Genomic DNA, 19,653 nt, shown 5'->3' on the forward strand with positions numbered 1-19,653 from the left:
CCTATAAATAACTGAGCGAAGGAACTTTCCTAAGTCAGAGACTTTAGGACGCGGGACCCAGAACCAGATGGTCCGGAGGAGCCGCGCCAGCCCCCGCCGCAGCTGCCGGAGCGGTGAAGCCCCGGCGCGCCGCAGGGACTGAGCCAGCCCGGCCGGGCAGCGCCGCGGGGCCGTGCCCGGGCCCGAGACCGCGGCAGGGCCCGGAGCCCCCCGCCCCGCCGGCGGCAGCCTGACCCTCTGCCGGGGGGGGCCCCCCGCGTCCTTTCCTCCTCCCCGCATCCCCCTTTGCTTTCATGCAACGCCTGGTGGCCTGGGACGCAGCATGCCTCCCCATCCAGCCGCCCGCCTTTAAATCCATGGAAGTGGCTAATTTCTATTACGAGGCGGACTGTCTGGCTGCTCTCAACAAGCTGCACCCGCGGGCGGCCGGGGGCCGCTCCATGACCGAGCTCACCGTCGGGGACCACGAGCGAGCCATCGACTTCAGCCCGTACCTGGAGCCCCTGGCGTCGCAGCCGCCGCCTCCCGCGGCAGCAGCAGGGGGCAACTTTGAGCCTCCGTGCGGCAGCGGCGCCGGCCAAGATTTCCTTTCCGATCTCTTCGCCGAGGACTATAAAGGCAGCGGCGGCAGCAAGAAGCCCGACTACGCCTACATCAGCCTCGCCCGGCACAGCCACCCCTGCTCCAGCCAGAGCCACAAGCCGGGGGGGCTGCCGGGCTGCTTCCCGCCCCAGATCGTGGAAACCAAAGTGGAGCCGGTCTTCGAGACCCTGGACTCTTGCAAAGGGCCCCGTAAGGAAGAAGGGGGCGCGGGGCCGGGACCGGGGGGCATGTCCTCGCCCTACGGCAGCACCGTGCGCTCCTACCTGGGTTACCAGTCGGTGCCGAGCGGCAGCAGCGGGAACCTGTCCACCTCCTCCTCCTCCAGCCCCCCCGGCACCCCCAACCCCTCCGAGTCCTCCAAGTCCGCCGCCGCCGGCGGGGGCTACTCCGCCGCCCCGGCGGGCAAGAACAAGCCCAAGAAGTGCGTGGACAAGCACAGCGACGAGTACAAGCTCCGCCGGGAGAGGAACAACATCGCGGTGCGCAAGAGCCGCGACAAAGCCAAAATGCGCAACCTGGAGACGCAGCACAAAGTCTTGGAACTGACGGCCGAGAACGAGCGGCTGCAGAAGAAGGTGGAGCAGCTCTCCCGGGAGCTGAGCACCCTCAGGAACTTGTTCAAACAGCTGCCCGAGCCCCTGCTCGCCTCCTCGCCGCGCTGCTGACCGCCGGCCGGGGCGAGCGGAGCCGCGGGCCCCGCTCCGCGCTGCTGGGGCCGGGCCGGGGGGGAGAGCCCGCGGCGGGCGGGCGGGTTTGGTTTGCATTTGTGTTCTTGTTGTTGTTGGATTATTATTATTTTTTTTTTTTGTCTTTACCGACATGCTGGCGGAAGGCTCCGCCGCCGCGCGGGGTCGGAGCGGGGCCGGGGCTGCAGCGGGGCGGGCGCGCACGGACCCCGGCCCCGGCCCCGGCGGGCTCTGCTGGGCGCTGGGTTATTTAAAAGAGCCAGAGGAGAGCAAGGGCAAAGTGATGCAATCCTTTAAGCATGGCTGGGAATGCTGTGTACATGATGCAATCTCGTGTAACTGTCAGTCATGGATTGAGTAATCTGTTAAAGATGTTCCTACAGTTTTTTTTATTATAAAGAATAATCTATTTCTATAAGAAAATACATATGTATATTTTGGGATCTATGCATTCTTGCTACATTTGAAGCATTAATGAACAATTTTAATAAACTTTATGACTAGGTTAAAAAAAAGTAGCTTGTTTTATTTTGAAGGCATGTTTAAAGTTAGATTAAACACGGGGTTGAAATTTCAGCTGATTCTGGCTCAATGCTGAGGTCAGGGATAGGGATTTTTGTTGGTCTTTCAGCTTTCTCTGAGAGAAAGGAAAAAAAAAAACCAACCCAATAATCAAAAGCAAACCCCAAAACCCTCAAGAGAAACTCAGCAAAGAGCAGAGCTGGAAGCCTTAGCCGGTTCTTGTTGCCTCATTTTGTTTCCTTTAATCACCTGCTTTAGCTGCTGCTTGGGTGTTGTTTGGGGAGGAGGTGTTTGTGTTGGGTTTTTTTCTGCACTTCATGCTGTTTTGAACGTGTAGAGCAAGATGTGCTATCCAAACCATGACCAATCTTTGGCAAATAACGCCGAGTCTGAAGTGGGAGGGAGGAAGAAAAAGTAAGGGAGGAAGCCTGAAATGAGGTTTTGTTTGTGTTTGGTTTTTTTTTGGTTTTTTTTTTTTCTTTACAGAGTTTCTATTCCTTACGATTCAGCATTTCTTACGTTTGTAGTTTACAGGAATAAACATGAGAAAGTAGCATTTCTGTTGGATTTCGGTAATTTCGGGCATTGCTCAGGAAGCTCCCATGAGACCCAACCAGGTGAGAGGCTCATGAACCACCCCCTTCCCTTTGCTGGGAGATGTTCTCCTAGAAACTCCTGAGAGCTGCAGGCAGATCCTCTGATGAGAGGTGTTTGCTGGGGCGAGAGGCAGAGAGTGGGGGCGGCACAGGAGGACGAGGAGGAGGAGGAGGAGGAGGTTGTGGCAGCCTGGGCTCTGCTCTGGGGACACCCAGGGCTGTTCCTGCTGCTGGGACAGGCCAGCCTGGCCGGACCTGCTGGCTGCTGTTCCCTGGGTAAGGTCTGCAAGGAGTGAACAGACCCGGGCTGGTTACGTGGAGGGAGTTGGGCACAAGATCAGGTCTTAGTCGGCATTTTCCATTTTCCTGTTAGGCCAAATTTAAGCGTGAAGTTTTTCGATCCAGATTGCCAGTGCCTCGGGAAAGAAGCTCCTCTGCTGCTCTGACAGCTGAGCACAAAAGGGGTTTCAGTGCAAAGACAGTGGCCTTGAGTTTGTTCCTATACAGTCCGCACAAACAAACAGCCGGGGGCTGCAGGACAAATCTGAAACTTGTTGCTTATTTCCAGCGTCTCTTTAAGCAAAACATGTTTTCTGCTGAAAGAGCTGCTCTGCTTTTTTTGACTCTTAGGATCAGAGCGTCCTGCAGGTCCATCAGCTGGAGCCCTCCCTGGCCCTGGCTGCTCATTCCCTGCTTGCCCAGAGCTGTGTGAGCAGGGCAGGGTTGGCCCCACACAGACTGCCCCGTTTGCTCTTGCATTTGTACGGTGCAGTTCGGTTGTTCGGTTGTTTTTACGAGCCCCTAAAATAGATTTCTTGGGTGAGCTCGCTCCTGCAGCAGCGTGACTCAAGTTCTTGCAGGCAGGACAGACGTTAGATCTTGTCTTGGCTGTCCCTCGTGACGATGATTGCTCCAGCCTCCCCTGGCTGTTTATTCTACTCTTTGGATCATTACGAAACCCATCCACATCCTCAGATCCTATTCTCTTCTTCTGCTGGAGGCCACACAATGTCACCCAAACTCACACACGGTGCTCCCAGGCTGCAGAGCCCGGCGCTGCCCAAGGTGGAACTGCAGGAGGACTGGAGGTGTCCTCAGACACTTTTCTTTCTTTCTTTCTTTCTAAATAACAAAGTTTCCAGCAAGAGTTCGAAGGCAGGGTAGATTGGAAGATAAGATGTACTGGAGGTATTTATATCTGTTTAAACACGAGTCCAGTTTTGGAGACTGAGCTCTAGCAGGCATGAAGGAGCTAATCCCCATCCCCAAACCCTGCCTGCCCCGTGCAGGAGAGCCAGGGCGGCGTGGCTGCAATTCAAAGAACCATGTTTAGGTTACTGCTGTATTCCAAGGTATCTCTCAATTGGGATGGCAGATTTCTAGCTCGGGAGGAACCTTGTCCAGCAATGATTTTTTGTACAGACAAGAAAATTAAGCCGTAAACACACCAATTTTACAGTCGTCTCAGAAGGAATCCGTGAAAGACTTGGAAAGAGGATTCCCCAATCCTTCATTCTTAATTTTGTATTACCCTCATAACTTACATTGTAGGAGCTTTTTAGTGCCATTAAATGCATGGAGGCCATGAAATACTCTGCCCTCTAAAACAGCACATGAAAAAACCCGGGTAATTAAAACATTTCCTAGAAAATAATAGTCTGGAAAAAATAGCTTGTAAATGAATCTGAGAAAATTCCAAGCACTAAAGTAGACAAAAGGTTCCAAATACCTTTTCTAATTGCAGTGGGGGGATTGGAAAATCCCTGTCCAAACAGTGTCTCAGCTCCAAATATTGATTCAGTTTCCCATGACAAATAAGATTCTGCTGGCTGAGAGCAGGACTTGGAATGTCTCGGTTGGCCTCGGACAGGGCTTGCTGAGCTTCTCCTCCCGAAGCTGCTCAGGACAGCCCAGGGTAGGCAAACCATGCTGAGAACTCCAGGCACGGCCAGCTGCTCCCAGTTTTATCAAACTGATAACCAGCATTGCATTTGAGCTTTTTATTTGTGTTTTTATGTTTCTTTTCAAATGATGTATTAGCATCATTAATTTCTACACGTCTTATTGCTACTAAAACAACTGAGCTTTTTTACTGTAGAAGTCAGTCTGTAAATCCCTGGCACTGATATGCCCTTTCCAAAGCATTGGTTTATAAGGTGTTTGAATTCAGTCGTGCTTAGTTCTGCAAAACAAATCATATCTAGCAGTTGAAAAAATATATTTTAAAATACAACTATAATTTTGAAAGCAGCTCTTCAATTATCACTCTGTTATCTGCCCAAAGCAAGAGCAGCCCAGAGCAGTTCTGACACTGTGATGCTGCTTTCCCACTTTTCCCACTGCTTTCCATTGGTGACTCCTAGAAGATGCAGGAAAATTCTTGCATCTCTCTGTACTAACTGTTGCTCCTCTGTTGAATGAAATCATCCTGCTCCTCTGTCAAAGGGAAGTCATGCTGCTCGGGCACTGCAGCGCCCAGGGCTGGCAGGGCCCTCGTTCCCTAAAGTGCTGCATTTGATCTACTGGGAATTGGAAATTTTGTGATCATTTCCCCACCTGCTCAATGGTTCAAACGTTTCATTTTGAGTAAAAGGCTTTTCTCCCCTCCTACATGTGCTGGTGGATACATGTGGGAAACTATAGGGCTGGAATTCAAAATGAGGAGAAGTGGGTTAACACTTGCTTAAGATCATTGATTTGCATTTACAACAGGGACATATTTAATTCCAAACCTTCCAACGGGGTGCCACGATTTCACAAAGTAGTGCCAAATTTAATTCTCATTTATTATTAATTTTCCCCCCAAAATATATTTACTATAGAAGTTATTAATATAATAACAATAAATAATAATAAATTCCAATAAAAATTTGGAGCTAGTTAAAAATTAAGAAAGATTGTGATTTACATCTGGTTTTCACCTTGCCTGTCCTGTTGGCCCTTGTTTTTGGGATTCCTGTATCACACATTCCACAGCTATCACAGCACCTTCCTGGAGCTCAGGGTATTTAATCAGAGGTGTCTTTATGTCTCCCAGTTTCACACAATTTGCAGAATAAAGCCCTGGGAGCTGAGGCAGGGGATGCTGGCCCAGCCCCGGCCCTGGGGCTCCGTGCACCCCTCTGCAGGGGCAGGGCTCTGGCCAGGAGGGGCAGGAGGCTCCGTGCCCGGCCCCAGCCGCAGCCAGACTTGTTTGTTTGCTATAAATACCGGGCCTTTGCCAGCGGATTGCAACAGCAGTTATTGAGGCTGCGGTGAGCAGCTCGCTGGTGGTGCCTAGAAATGACAGTGACGGCAATCAGGACTCCAAACCACCAAGGCCCCGAGCCTCCCTCGCTGCCTTCCCTCCCCACCTGGGCATGGTGCTCTGGGATAGAATTCCTATAAGTGAGCAGAGGAGAAATGGACATGTGAGAGATGAATGTGATGGTGACACGATGGGAAAATATTTCAGAGCAACATGATGAAACAATTACTTGGCTGCAGCAATTCAGGAAGGGATCACAAGAAGTAGGGAAAGTGCCTGGAGCCGCTCTGCAGAGCACGAGGGTGGCTTCAGCACAAACAGAGTTTTGCTGCTTTCCCCAGCCCTGCCATCCACACACAGCTCGGGGTGGATGTTTCTGACAGGCATTCTGAGCCCAGGTGTCCTGAACAGTCACACACAGCTCCTGTCTCGATTGCAAAGCAGAGACCAAACCAAGAATGTAACTTACTGAGATATTTTAGCATGTCTGACACTTCGGTGTACCAGGAGCAGAATATCTGGGGGATAACTTGGCACAAGGAGATGAGGAGAATTACACAAAAAGGAGTCATTATCAAGGAGTTTGGTTGCTTAGAGGAATGCAGGCTGGCCCCTGGCCAAGAACACTCCAGTTGTGCGCACAAGGCAGCCTCGGTGCCAGCTCTGTGAGGAAGCCCAAACCTGCACAGGGCTGCTCTCCTGCTGCTGAGTTATTGATGACCACTCAGGGTGGCACAACACACTTCTGTGCCTGAAGTTAAGGATAGTGCTGATTGCTGGGCTGAGTCCCCAGATCTGAAGGGGAAGAAGAGATGGCAGGAGGCCTTGATGCCTGAGTGCAGCCACAGTGTCCTCAAACCCTGTTAAAGCAAATTACAGAGCTGCAGAGGTAACGAGTGCAGAACCCTGACGGAAATTAAGAGGCAAGGGATAAATACGGAGCTCTGGAACAAAAGAGACAGTTCCTGGTCCTGCCTTTTCCACCAGGGTTTCATATACCTCTGTATGATCAGTCAGCCCCTAACACAGCAGAGGCTCCTGCAGGTATGTGCATCTGCAGTTCCAGGTGCAGTTGCCATAGCTGCAGGTGAATTTGCCTGTTCCATATTTAGATCCTGATCTTACACATGTGCTTCGTTTTATTCACGTAGCTGTAGTGATTTCAGTGGAACTATTATTACTGGCATGAGTAATGATAAATGCATAGATCTGTATTTACATGGGATTATTTACATGGATCTGTATATACATGGGTCTGAGATCACGGTGTCTCTGGGAACATTTTTGTGCCTTGCTCAGTTTTGCAGCACATGCCCCGGCAAATTCTGAGCACCTCATTTCGTGTGTTTCCCAGCTTGGGAGAGCTGATTTGGCTGTCACTCACTGTGCAAAAGGAGATGACAGTGGCTCTGGCATTTCTGCATTTCCCAGGGAAAAACCTCAGCCACCAAAGCATCTGACAAGTGGGATGCGGGCTGTGATCCAACAGCTCTGGGCTGCAGCTGCCCTGCAGTGAGGGCACAGCAGAGCAGGGCTGCACAGGAGCTGCAGTGAGGGCACAGCACAGCAGGGCTGCACAGGAGCTGCAGTGAGGGCACAGCAGAGCAGGGCTGCACAGGAGCTGCAGTGAGGGCACAGCAGAGCAGGGCTGCACAGGAGCTGCAGTGAGGGCACAGCACAGCAGGGCTGCACAGGAGCTGCAGTGAGGGCACAGCAGAGCAGAGCAGGGCTGCACAGGAGCTGCAGTGAGGGCACAGCAGAGCAGGGCTGCACAGGAGCTGCAGTGAGGGCACAGCAGAGCAGAGCAGGGCTGCACAGGAGCTGCAGTGAGGGCACAGCAGAGCAGGGCTGCACAGGAGCTGCAGTGAGGGCACAGCACAGCAGGGCTGCACAGGAGCTGCAGTGAGGGCACAGCAGAGCAGGGCTGCACAGGAGCTGCAGTGAGGGCACAGCAGAGCAGAGCAGGGCTGCACAGGAGCTGCAGTGAGGGCACAGCAGAGCACCGCAGGGCTGCACAGGAGCTGCACAGGAGCTGCAGTGAGGGCACAGCAGAGCAGAGCAGGGCTGCACAGGAGCTGCAGTGAGGGCACAGCAGAGCAGGGCTGCACAGGAGCTGCAGTGAGGGCACAGCACAGAGCAGGGCTGCACAGGAGCTGCAGTGAGGGCACAGCACAGCAGGGCTGCACAGGAGCTGCAGTGAGGGCACAGCAGAGCAGAGCAGAGCAGGGCTGCACAGGAGCTGCACAGGAGCTGCAGTGAGATGCTGCCCAGGAGGAGCCCTGCTGCCCTGAGGGAGCCCATGCAGGGCTGTGCTGGCCAGCCCATGCAGCCAGGGCTGCAGAGCTCGGTGTGATGGGGCCTGGCTGCTGATCAAAGGCTCTTGAGCAATAACCCTGCACATCAGCAGCAGCTGCTGCCAAGAGCCGTGGACTTCCCTGGGCTGGAAGACAACTGATAAAGCAGATGCTGAGAAAAGCAGTGATGCCTGCATTGGGCAATCTGAGTGAGACTAAGGGCTACTGGAAAATGTTATTTGGATTTTAGCTCTGCAATTGCAGAAGCCTGATTTGCTAATGGCTCCCAGTTTGTACCGTGCTTGGGTTTAGTTGTTACTTCTGCAAAGCATTTTATTTAGAGGACTGGATGCTCCTGCTTTATGGGGAAATCCACCACTCCTCAGTAGTTCTTCCTCTGTCAATAATAAATAACAAATAACAAATATGTGCTGATAGTGCGTTCCCCAGAGAGAGGGGAGCTGGCCTTGTGAGGGATGGGGCACTCACAGCAGGTGGACTCCAGCAGGAATGAGGCACTCAGCCCTCCTGCCCCACAGGCACACAGTCCTTGGGCCAGGCTGGCACAGTGCAAAGGGACTGGCAGGAAGGGCAGGGAGGCAAATCTGCCCTGGTGCAGGGGCCTGGGCAGAGGGAAGCCATCCCAGCAGTTCTGGGGAGGCTGCGGCAAGCCTGGCACCGATGGCAACCGTTCCCAACAGCCAAGGGATGATTTTCCCACCGACCTCAGGGGAAGGAGAAGGGAAAATTTCACTCTGGGGCTTCCTGCCAAGTCTGAAAGGCAGTGCTAGGAAAGGACAGGGGACTCCAGCAGCAGGTGCTGCTCTGCAGGAGCTGTGTGACCAGAGGGACCCTGGCTGGTTATGAGCCCTAAGCCGGGCTGCTGGTTGCTGTTTGCTGTTTGCTGCAGCCGGGCCTCCGTTGCACAGATGGGAACTCCCTGCTCAGCTCCAGGTGGTCCCTCCAGGGCAGGGCTGAGGCGCACTGGTGAGAAGGGGTGGGGTGGGAGAGGCTCTCATTGCTGCCCTACCTGTTCTGGGCATAAATTGAAATGATCGGTCTCTAAATCCTGCCAATTAGGAATGCTTTACTGGCATGGGAGCCAGTTTACTGGGACAGGCAGAGCAAAAGGTCTCTCTCTCTCTCTCTCTCTCTCTCTTTTTTATTTTTAAGAGGCTCACCCTTTCCTACAGCTGCCACCCAAGGGCCCCTGCCTGGGAGAGCAAACTGGGATGGTTCCACAGCTCTGACACTGCTCACCAGGGTGGGAGTGTGCTCTCAGCCAGCGTCTTCCCCATCTGCTGATGGTTCCTGTGATGGCACATGGACCTCTTGGGCTTGTGACATGCTGGTTTCTGCAGACAGTGCTCTGCTTTCCACTCTGCTCTCTCCAGGGTAACTGCTTACTGCAAAGGCCAGAAGCACAACTGTCCCTCACTGCAAACCCTTCCCTGACACTCATCTGACCACACAGAGTCTGGCTCATTATACATGTAAAATAGGCAGATGCTATTAGAAAGTAATTTTTTCCCTCACTGAGCAGCCTGTGCCTCATTAGGAAATCCTCTGCAGGGGCCATATTTTCATCCTGCCCCATAATCTCCAGGAATTTTAGCTCACCCCCAGAACTGGATGGCATCTTCCCTTTCCTGCCTGGGAAGGGAGCTCTGCCTTCCTGAGCTGCCCTGAGCCCTGCCAGCCCCTCTCCTGTGCCCGTCGGTGACTCCAGGCCCACTCTGGCTGCAGGGACAGGGACAGTGACAATGACAATAAACCCTGCCATGCCCACACCTGCCCTGCCAGCCCCTCTCCTGTGCCCGTCGGTGACTCCAGGCCCACTCTGGCTGCAGGGACAGGGACAGTGACAATGACAATAAACCCTGCCATGCCCACACCTGCCCTGCCAGGCAGGACAGGGAAGCACTGAAGGGGCTCTAAAGCCCCTGTAAGGGCTGATGGCAATGTTCCCAGCAGTGAGCAGTGTTTGCAGTGTTCAGGAGTGCAGAGCAGGGGTGAAGCAGCCCTGCACAGGACCCGAGTGGGGCCCAGCACATCCCCCTGACGGGGCAGCCTCGGTGGATGGGCTCAGTGCCTTACCTGCCTCAGTGACACCAGAGAGGGCATTTCCCTTCAGCAGTGCCCATGGGACCGGTGGCAAAAGCCAGGTAAATATCTGTTCAAGACAAAAATTAAAATCAATTTTTTGCATATTATTATTTTTACTTGTCCACTTCTTGCAGCAGAATTTGATTGTTTTAGATGAAATGCTCAAACCGTGTCCCCAGCAGCTCCATCAGAAGCCTGTGTGTGCCCAGACTGATGATCTGACACATCTGGCACCCACACTTGGGCCCTTCCCGCACGGCAGAGATTGCCTGGGAGGAGAGCGCACGTTTCCAAGAGAAACAGAAATGACAGAACAGTTCCTGGTGCGCAAGCCAACTTCCAAGGCCAAATCCAGCTCTCTGCAAGTCCGGGGGAAAGGTCATCACCAATCAGGAGGACAAGGACTGGACTGCCAGCAGTGCAGCACAGAGTGACCTGTCCCAGAGGGACTGGGGGCACAGGGGATGTCACCCCAGGTCCCTGCTCGCCACCCTCAGCAGGGTGGTCACCCCTGAGCCAAACCAGGGCACACTCCAGCCAGTGACACGAAAGAGAGCAGTTAGAGTTATTATACAGCATTGCAAAACCCTGGCTGGTGGAGCTGCCTGCAGAGAGAGCAGGAAGGCTCCTGCCCTGCCCTGCCCTGCCCGGGCAGCCTGGCCATGCTGGGGGCTGTGCCATGCCTGGTGCCAGCCTGGCTCTGTGCCCCAGCCTGGCCACTCGGGGAGCTGTGCCCTGCCTGGTGCCAGCCCGGCTCTGTGCCCCAGCCTGGCCACGCTGGGGGCTGTGCCCTGCCTGGTGCCAGCCCGGCTCTGTGCCCCAGCCTGGCCACGCTGGGGGCTGTGCCCTGCCTGGTGCCAGCCTGGCTCTGTGCCCCAGCCTGGCCACTCGGGGAGCTGTGCCCTGCCTGGTGCCAGCCTGGCTCGGTGCATGGGGGCACTGCTGGCCCCTGTGCCCCCGAGCCTGGCAGCAGGGCTGGGGCTGGCACTGCGTGAATCACCAGCTACAGACACAGAGAAGCATGCATATGCAAATGGCTAACTAAGGCCATTAGCATAGTCAGTTAGCCAAGCTGCTGTCCCACACCCAGGCTCCAGTTTGCATTTGGGAGCTCTGGCTTCCCGGCAGCCGTGGCCAGAAACTGCTCCAAGAACCCATTTTATCTTGTGTGGTTCCAGGAAGGAAAAGGAAGAGTGAGAGTTTGCCAAGCAGCTTCCTGGAACCCTGGGGAATGGGACAAACCCAGCAGCTGCTGGGGACAGCTGGGAAGGATGGGGAGCCAGGCACCCTCTTCTTTAATCTGCCCATCTTTGGGATTCTCTCAACCCAAGCAACGTGGATTTCCCTCTACTAGCAAATACTCTGACACAGGAAAAGAATATGTGCCAGATTTTGACTTTATTTACATTGAATTACCTGAGATTAGAATCTGAAACTAGAAACTTTCTTTATACAGCTACAAATAGCTATATTATGCAGTTTTAAGGGGTTAAGAAAAGGAGGAAATCATAACCACAGAAGTCATAAAGGCAACTTATCCCAAGCCAAATAGTTTTGTTTCTAATGCAGGGCTTTAATTATAACATGTCATATAATGATGACATAGTGCTATAATAGGCAAATATAATGCATTAATCTGATATTATATTCTGGCTTTAACAATAGGTGCAGCGAACCTGCCTTAGTGGATAACTCATTCAGAACCTATCTGCACACTCCACCTAGATACTTATCTGCCTCTTTAATTAAGTGGAGGGAAACTTCTTGAGGCCATACCCATAAAGCCAGCCTCTGATGATAGCAGAGTTACTGGAAGCCTTTGGTAATCGTTTACACCCACGTTCTGTGGTTGGCTTCCAGCTTTGGCTCTTTCCTTCTCACTTCGGCACCACCCATTCATCCCCCAGCGTAAATCCCCGGCTGCCTGGGCACCGAGAGGGGCACGGGGGCTGCAGGGCTCCTTAGAGCAGCACGTCAGCGCTGCCACTGCCCCTCAGCACCGAGGCAGCTCTGGACAACAGCTGTGGCGCACTGTCACTTACCAGCAGCTGTGGGAGCGGGGCATGGGCACTGCCACCTCCCCAGGCTGTCCCCAGAGACACCACAGCTGCAGGGGGACAGCACTGGGAGCCCCGGGACAGCGTCCTCTCTCCTGATTCCGTGGGTCCAGGGTAGCTCTGTGCACACTGGAACCCTTTCTGCCTTCTTCAAACACAGGGAGCTGGGAGGAAGATAAAATTTAACTAGTGTATCCTCTCAGAGAAGGTGCTTCCTGAGTTGCGGTGCCTGCTCTGGGATCTTTGAGGGAAATGTCCTGCTCTGAGGCTGGAGCATCCTGGAATCATACAGTCCCAGCATGGGAATGGCATCTGAGAGCAGCTCAGGGACAGCAGGGCCATGGGAGACAAAGTCTGAGGTGACAGGAGCCCACAGCAAGTGTGACAGTCCCTGCAGCAGCACAAGGGCCACTGCCACCAGGCCCCTGCCCTGCAGCACCACCTGAGCACGTCCCCTCCACGTGAGCACAGCCAGAAAGGCTCCAGTTGCTGCCTCCTTCTCCTTCTCCTTCTCCTTCTCCTTCTCCTTCTCCTTCTCCTTCTCCTTCTCCTTCTCCTCCCCTTCTGTGGCTCACTCCCATGCCCTCCTCTGGGCTTTTCCAGAATGAGAGGCTCTGCTAATGACCTTTGAGCAGACCACGTTGAGAATGTCACTGCAGAGCTCCTTAATCTTATGGTGGCGCCTGGATAATGCAGTGATGGGCACTGAAATGCTGAAAAACAGACAGACAGATAGTGAGATAAGATTAGACACAGGAGTAATTTAGTCACTCATCATACAGAGCAGCTGACATAAGTTCATTTGTAAAGCCAACTGCTAAAATTGCTTTAGAAGTCCTTACATTTGAATTGAGTGGAAAGGCAGAGCTTTGATCTGAATTGTTTTGGTGGCATGTGCATTATTTGAATGGAAGCTCACCGGGGCAGGTAGTACCAGACCAGTCATTCCTGGCATTCCCTTCCACAGGGGAGCAGTGTCCATGCAAATCCATCCCTTTGGATAGCTTGGGGCAGGCAGATAACTGAGCATCGTGGAACAGACACACACGGCAGGCATGAGCTCCATGCTGTGCTGATATGCAGAGTGAATCATGGCTAATAAAAGGTTCAAACAACCATATATATGACTAAATGTAACCCCAAAACACCTTTAAATTACGCATGATCAGAAAATAAAGGCAGAAAAATTAATAGATAAGTGTTACTCCTTCTCTTTTTCATTAATATTTATTAAATCACACTGTGGGGGAGATGGAGGAGGAAGGGAAATAAAACAGACCTGTCCAATTCCCTATTGTTCGTACCACTTCTTTATTTCCTGCATTCATTGCAGAGGAAATTATTTACATTTGCATGTGATGTTTTTGTAATTTGGCATTAAAAATGTTCAAAGACACTTCCTAGGGCAGTTTATTTTTGAAGTGGGTTATTTGTTTTCACCCTAAATACGAGGCCACACAGAAGCGCTGCCGGCCGTGGAAGGGGCAGGGGAGTTAAGGGTGAGCAGTGCTCGGTCCCGGTGCTCCTCTGGGGGCATTCCCAGCACTGACACTTGCAGGGCTCGGTCCCTCTGAAGCAAAAGCTGCCAAGTGCATGGATCAACCACAGATAAATCCTTGCAGGTCTTAATTAGCGACTGCTGAACTCTCTGAAGATTCTGCGGTTGAATTAGAATGAGCACTCAGAAAGTTCAAATGTTAAGCAAAGGCTCTCTGGTTATAATGATGGAAGTCACTCTCTGGAGCTGGGTCACTCTTCCCATTTTTAATATTTCCTGACTGCAGCACTGCACAAACAGCAGCTGGCACAGAAAGCGGGTCCCTCCTTGGTGCCCACCCAAGGTCAGGGATTGCAGGTGTGAGCAGCAGTCTGCACACAGCCCTTCCTGCAGCCTTGTGCCCTCCTGTGACACTTCACCCAGCTTTAGGGCTGGAAGGCTTGGATTGACCCTGCTGACCTGTCAGGATCCTCATCTCCTTGCCTTTTGGGAGCTCAGCCCCTTTTGAAGGCACCTGTCTCTTGCCAGGGACTCGGTGTGACGGCCAGGCTCCAGTCTGAGCATCTCATTTCTGTGCCTGCAGCTTGGAAAGGCCAAGGTGCTGCTGCCTTGTGAGATGCTGAGGTGGGGACCTGGCCCCACAGCTGCTCCCTCATGGGGTTTGTTTGTGCCCCTCGTGGGGTTTGTTTGTGCCCCTCATGGGGTTTGTACCCTCATGGGGTTTGTTTGTGCCCCTCACGGGGTTTGTTTGTGACCCTCGTGGGGTTTGTGCCCCTCACGGGGTTTGTTTGTGCCCCTCATGGGGTTTGTTTGTGCCCCTCATGGGGTTTGTGCCCCTCGTGGGGTTTGTTTGTGCCCCTCACGGGGTTTGTTTGTGACCCTCGTGGGGTTTGTGCCCCTCACGGGGTTTGTTTGTGCCCCTCATGGGGTTTGTGCCCCTCATGGGGTTTGTACCCTCATGGGGTTTGTGCCCCTCATGGGGTTTGTACCCTCATGGGGTTTGTTTGTGCCCCTCACGGGGTTTGTTTGTGCCCCTCGTGGGGTTTGTTTGTGCCCCTCATGGGGTTTGTGCCCCTCGTGGGGTTTGTTTGTGCCCCTCACGGGGTTTGTTTGTGCCCCTCATGGGGTTTGTACCCTCATGGGGTTTGTGCCCCTCACGGGGTTTGTGCCCCTCATGGGGTTTGTTTGTGCCCCTCACGGGGTTTGTTTGTGCCCCTCGTGGGGTTTGTGCCCCTCACGGGGTTTGTTTGTGACCCTCATGGGGTTTGTTTGTGACCCTCACGGGGTTTGTGCCCCTCACGGGGTTTGTTTGTGCCCCTCGTGGGGTTTGTGCCCCTCATGGGATAGACCCCGTGGGTTTTCCTGCCCTGGCTGTGCTTTCATGGACTGCACCATGGCAGAGTGCATTCTCTGCACAGAGGTGTCCATGGACAGCACTCCTGCATCCCAGTCCCTGTGCAGCCAAACCCACGGCGTATGCAAAGGGCTGCCAGCACCCCAGAGCTGCCAGGACCTGTCTGGAGCTACCAGGATGAGGCCAGGAGCTACCAGAGCTGACCAGGACCCCCAGTGCCCCTGCACAGGGCAAGCACTGCCTTAGTTATGTGTGTATGTGACATCTGCAGAGAGTGCTTCAGCTTGAGAAGAAATGCAGTGAGTGTGTTTTCCCTGGTGCTCTGTGTGCCAAACATGTGCTAATCAAGCACTAAAGTGTGCTATTGGCTGAGACAACCATTTAAAAATAGGTACTGAAATTATTACGTAGTAAAGCAAAAGAACAGAGTATTAATTTAATTTTTGAAATTGCCAAGCAGCAGGCAGCTCTTGTTTGTTTAGTTTTGGGTTTGGGGATTTTTTTGGAGAATCAATCACTCATTTCTGCCTAGATTTTGGAACATGATTTTATATTCCTATTTATTTGAGGAACATTGGCCAAATCGCTGGCTGTCAGCTGGGATCTTTATCAGGAAATCTGCAACTGAACATTCCAGGCCAAAACGCACAGAAACCAAAACTGGGGAGAAACTTGCATGGTATGGTGGCAGTTACACTGGAAGCAGTAACTAGGATTAAAAATCCCAGTTCCATTAAAAAGCCAAGTTCAGGGGAGGCAGCAGAAACACATTTTTGTGAACCTGGAAGGTGTGTTTTTGTGTTTGCAGGGGTAAGAGCTCTCCTCCTCATAGCACTGTGACTTCCAAAGCTTTGAATGAATAACTGCAGCTGATGAATAACAGTACCTACAAATAAAATCTTAATTGCAAAACAAAGGAATAATAAAGAAAAGTCAATACATTTTTGATTTTATTTAAAGCTTAGAAAAGTTTAGGTTGGAGTTTGGGTGAAGGTTTGGTTGCTGCCTTTCCCCCTTTTATCTGAACCAGCACACTCAGACCTAATCTTCATCATCTAAACCACAGGATTAACACACAAAATAACTTTGGAGCAAGCCAGGTCCAAGCAGGAAGCTGCAAGTACCATCATGTCTTCATGATATTAGCCAGCAGAATAACTGTGGTTTATTCAGTTTTTTGGTGGTGTGTTTTTCTGGTTGGTTGTTTTTCTGGTTTTGTTTTGGTTTTGTTCTAATTCACTACATTTGTGTTTTCCTTGAAAGGGCCTGGCGTTTTTGTTTCTTTGTGCTGGAAGGGTTCAGATTCCCTGTCTCGCTCCTGGGGGGAATGCTTGTTCTCCTGGGCAGCCCCAGGTGACAGCAAACAGCCCAGGACTGTCCCCGTGCACACCAAACCTGAGCTGAGCACGCTGCTCCTGCCCGGGCAGGGCCAGAGGGGAGCATCCTGCGAGGGCCCTGTCCTGCTGCTGTGCCCCAGCTCTGCCGCGTTCCTGAGGAGGTTTCTCAGGCTCTCCGCGGATCCCAGTGGGCTCCAGGTGGGAACTCTGCACTGAGCTGCTCAGATCCCAGCAGCTCTGGGCATGTCCAGACACAAAGCTGCTGCTTCTGGAAGAAATGTTATCCTGAGCAGGGAGTAACCTATGGAATTGTAAGTGCTTAAGTCCTCTTTTGCATCTGGCCCAAACTTGCAAGAGAGGAAGAGCCAAGCGCTCAGAGGCAGCTTCCATTTTATGGCTCTAAATTGTGCAAAAAAATTTCTGGAGTCGATAACTTTGCACCTGCATTTGTGCTGGAGTGAGGGAGAGCCCCAGGCAGGCTCTGGGTCTGTGCCCTGTCCCTGGTTCAGAGGGGAGGGCAGGCTGCTGCCAGCAGATGCAGCCCCATGTGCGTCCCACACTCCCTGCTGGTACACTGGGTGCTGCTTGGGCAATGCATGGAGCAGCCTGGCTCCTTGGAACGCTTCCCCTTCATTGTCCTGCTCCTTCCCAGCATTTCACAAACCACCACAAAGAAGACGACAAAAAGAGGGGGAAAAACCTTCTCCAAATGAATTGTGTGTCCCTTCCCTCGCTGCCCCAAAGCCTTGGCAGGCTCACAGGAGCCAGGCAGAGCTGGTCTGTGCTGGCTGGTACTCTTTGCACAATTCTATGATAATTTGGGGGAGTTTGCACGATGGAGTGGTAAAAGCACAAGGAGGGAAGTCAGGACTTAGCCTCCATTCCTAGTTCTGCACCAAGCCCTGTTTGTATTGGGATGACATATTTTGGTTGCTCCATTGGCACGAACCTTGTTTTATCTATTTGCTGCTTGTGTTATTTCCAGGGCATTCTGAGGCTCAAATCAAAACAATAGCAAAATATCCTGATTCATCTGCAAAACAGACTATAAACCTAAGAACTGTGACCTCCCTGCTCTGATTCAAAGGGTACTAAAGACAATGCAAAGACATCCTTGATCCCTGTATGCTTTAGACAGTGCAGTCCTTGATCAGATGGAAAAGAGAAGGAAGGCCAGCAGAAATCCAGGCAGAGGTGGAAGGACTGCAGGAGACACTAATGGGAATGAAAAGACACCCCCAGGGGATGCTGGAAGCAAGGCTTCTGTCAGGGCTTGGCTTGAACACACAAATTTAGGGACTCAGCTTTTGCAGATCCTTGGCTCATCCCTGGAAGAAAGCAGCTTCCTGTCCTAACCTCTTAATGGGAGTTCAGTTTGTCATTCACAGGGCTTTTCATACCTGAAAGAACAACTCAGTTCTGCTTCCATGGCAGAATTCCCAGTGATTTCATTGTGAGCACAGCTCACATCCTCTTATTCCCTCTCTTAGGCCTTTCCCCATCCTCCCATGCTGAGAGCCTTGACTGGTCCCCTGCCCTCTCCTGCTCATTCCTGGGATCTCTTTCTTTGACACAGGTGCTAACTTCATCTAAAGATCATATTTGTTTCTGTAGCAATCAAAACAGTAAAAAGGGGAAATGAATTCAAACAGTGTCTTCTGCACCCATTGAGCACCTCTTCTGCTTACAGTGACAGAGCTTCCTCCTGGCTTTTCCCATCAGCTTTACTGTCAGGTTCAGCTGTTCCCAGAGGGTTTGGGGAACGGGGCCCTGGACTGTCCTGCCTGCCCCACCTGCACGGGCAGGCTGTCCATGTGAGCATCCCAAAGCTCCGACACAGAAACCAAGAGAAGGATGAGCCACAAACCTCTGGCTGCTCTTGAGAATGAAAGCCCAGGAGTGCACTTCTGTGCACTGCTATTTCAGCAGGGAGGGCTCCAACCCAGCCCTGGCTTTGGGGTCCTGCTCTGAGCACCTGGGCTTGGTACCCCCAGGTACCCCCAGTACCTACAGCTGCCCCCTCTGCCTCTCGACATCCTCGTTTAAAGTGCTTCCAAACAAGTGGCAGGCTGGACATGAAACCTGGAAAGTTTATCTAAAACCAGACTTTTCTGAAGTTGTTCCAAGGCTTTTATCAAAATAAACCCTGCAAAATCTGTAACCACGATCCACTAATAACCATGTCCAATCTCATGTCATCAATGACCATCTGCTGTCATGGGTGATGGGAAGTGGAAGAATTTGAACACTGATTATATAAGGAGATGCTCTGAGTTGTGATCAGAGCTGGTTCTGTTTCTAGCAGATACTAAATTGGATTCACTAGCAGCAGTGACAAAAAAGACATTTGATACTATGATCAAAATATTTCATTTTGCTTTAAGGGTTTTTAAAATATAATTAAGCACTAAACTACAATGGAAACTCTAGATCCCAAAGCTAAAATGTTTCACTTACAAAATGTGAATTTGCTTGCAATTTGGGATGGTATAACCAAACCAGCCAGCTGAACCTGGTTACAGTTCCCAAGGCTTTTCCATTTTCCTCGATTTGAGCATTGTGGCTGGGACTCTCCGATGCTGATGGTGGAGGAGGTTGCTGACAAGGAGCAGATGCTGCCAGAGCCAGGGTTTCAGTTTCAGCACGTGCAGGTGCTGGCACTGTCCCTCCCTGCTGGGCAGGGTGGAGTGGCCCCATCAGAGTCAGTCACGCTCTGCTCCGGGTGTGTCATTGGCATGGCAGAGTTATCCAGCCCATAAACCCCACCTGGAGCACAGCACCAGGCTCACTGGTGATGCCACAGGAATAAAGGGTCGTAATTAGAGCAGCGCCTCTTTCCTCTCCACATTTCTTTAGGCCCGTCCCCAAAACAAATCCCAGGCAGGTGATTTATTGTTTATCCGCACGACATTTAAGCAGCACATTTAATACAGTTGCAGTTCATACTTTAATTCAAACACAGCATCAATCCAACAATTTTTGGCAATTAAAAGGCAGCAATGGAGTGTCAGGAATCCAAGGAGACTCCGGCCTAATTTACATGGTGTTGCTCTCAAAAGCTGGCAGCACAGAGCGCATCTTCTGAAATGTTTCTATTAGAAGCTGATGTTTATGATCACTCTCAGCTTGGCACAAAAACATTCTTCTAAACATTTACATTTCACATACTTTAGGACAGTTGAAAAATGTTGGCTTGCAGTTATCCACAGTGCAGAGAGGCTGTGAGGAATGTTATAGTAAAGCATTAATAGCCTTGTACTTTTCTTGCTCTTTGATTTACTGTGTGGTAGTTTTTATCCTGGTTGTGCTCTTGATGTTGCCTGTGCTGAATTGAGTTTCACTCAAATAACGTG

General features: G+C 51.8%; 1 protein-coding gene across 1 annotated transcript; it reads left to right on the forward strand.

The window, feature by feature from the left end:
* The first annotated feature begins 167 nt into the window (after nucleotides 1-167).
* On the forward strand, nucleotides 168-1,301 carry CEBPB (CCAAT enhancer binding protein beta). Its single transcript, XM_054274638.1, has one exon. The coding sequence runs from the start codon at nucleotides 294-296 to the stop codon at nucleotides 1,266-1,268; it is 975 nt and encodes a 324-aa protein (XP_054130613.1). The 5' UTR covers nucleotides 168-293; the 3' UTR covers nucleotides 1,269-1,301.
* The last annotated feature ends 18,352 nt before the right edge of the window (nucleotides 1,302-19,653 follow it).

This window comes from Melozone crissalis, unplaced genomic scaffold, assembly GCF_028551555.1.
Source record: "Melozone crissalis strain CALT ecotype California unplaced genomic scaffold, PUWL_Pcris_2 ptg000017l_1, whole genome shotgun sequence".
Taxonomy (NCBI): domain Eukaryota; kingdom Metazoa; phylum Chordata; class Aves; order Passeriformes; family Passerellidae; genus Melozone; species Melozone crissalis.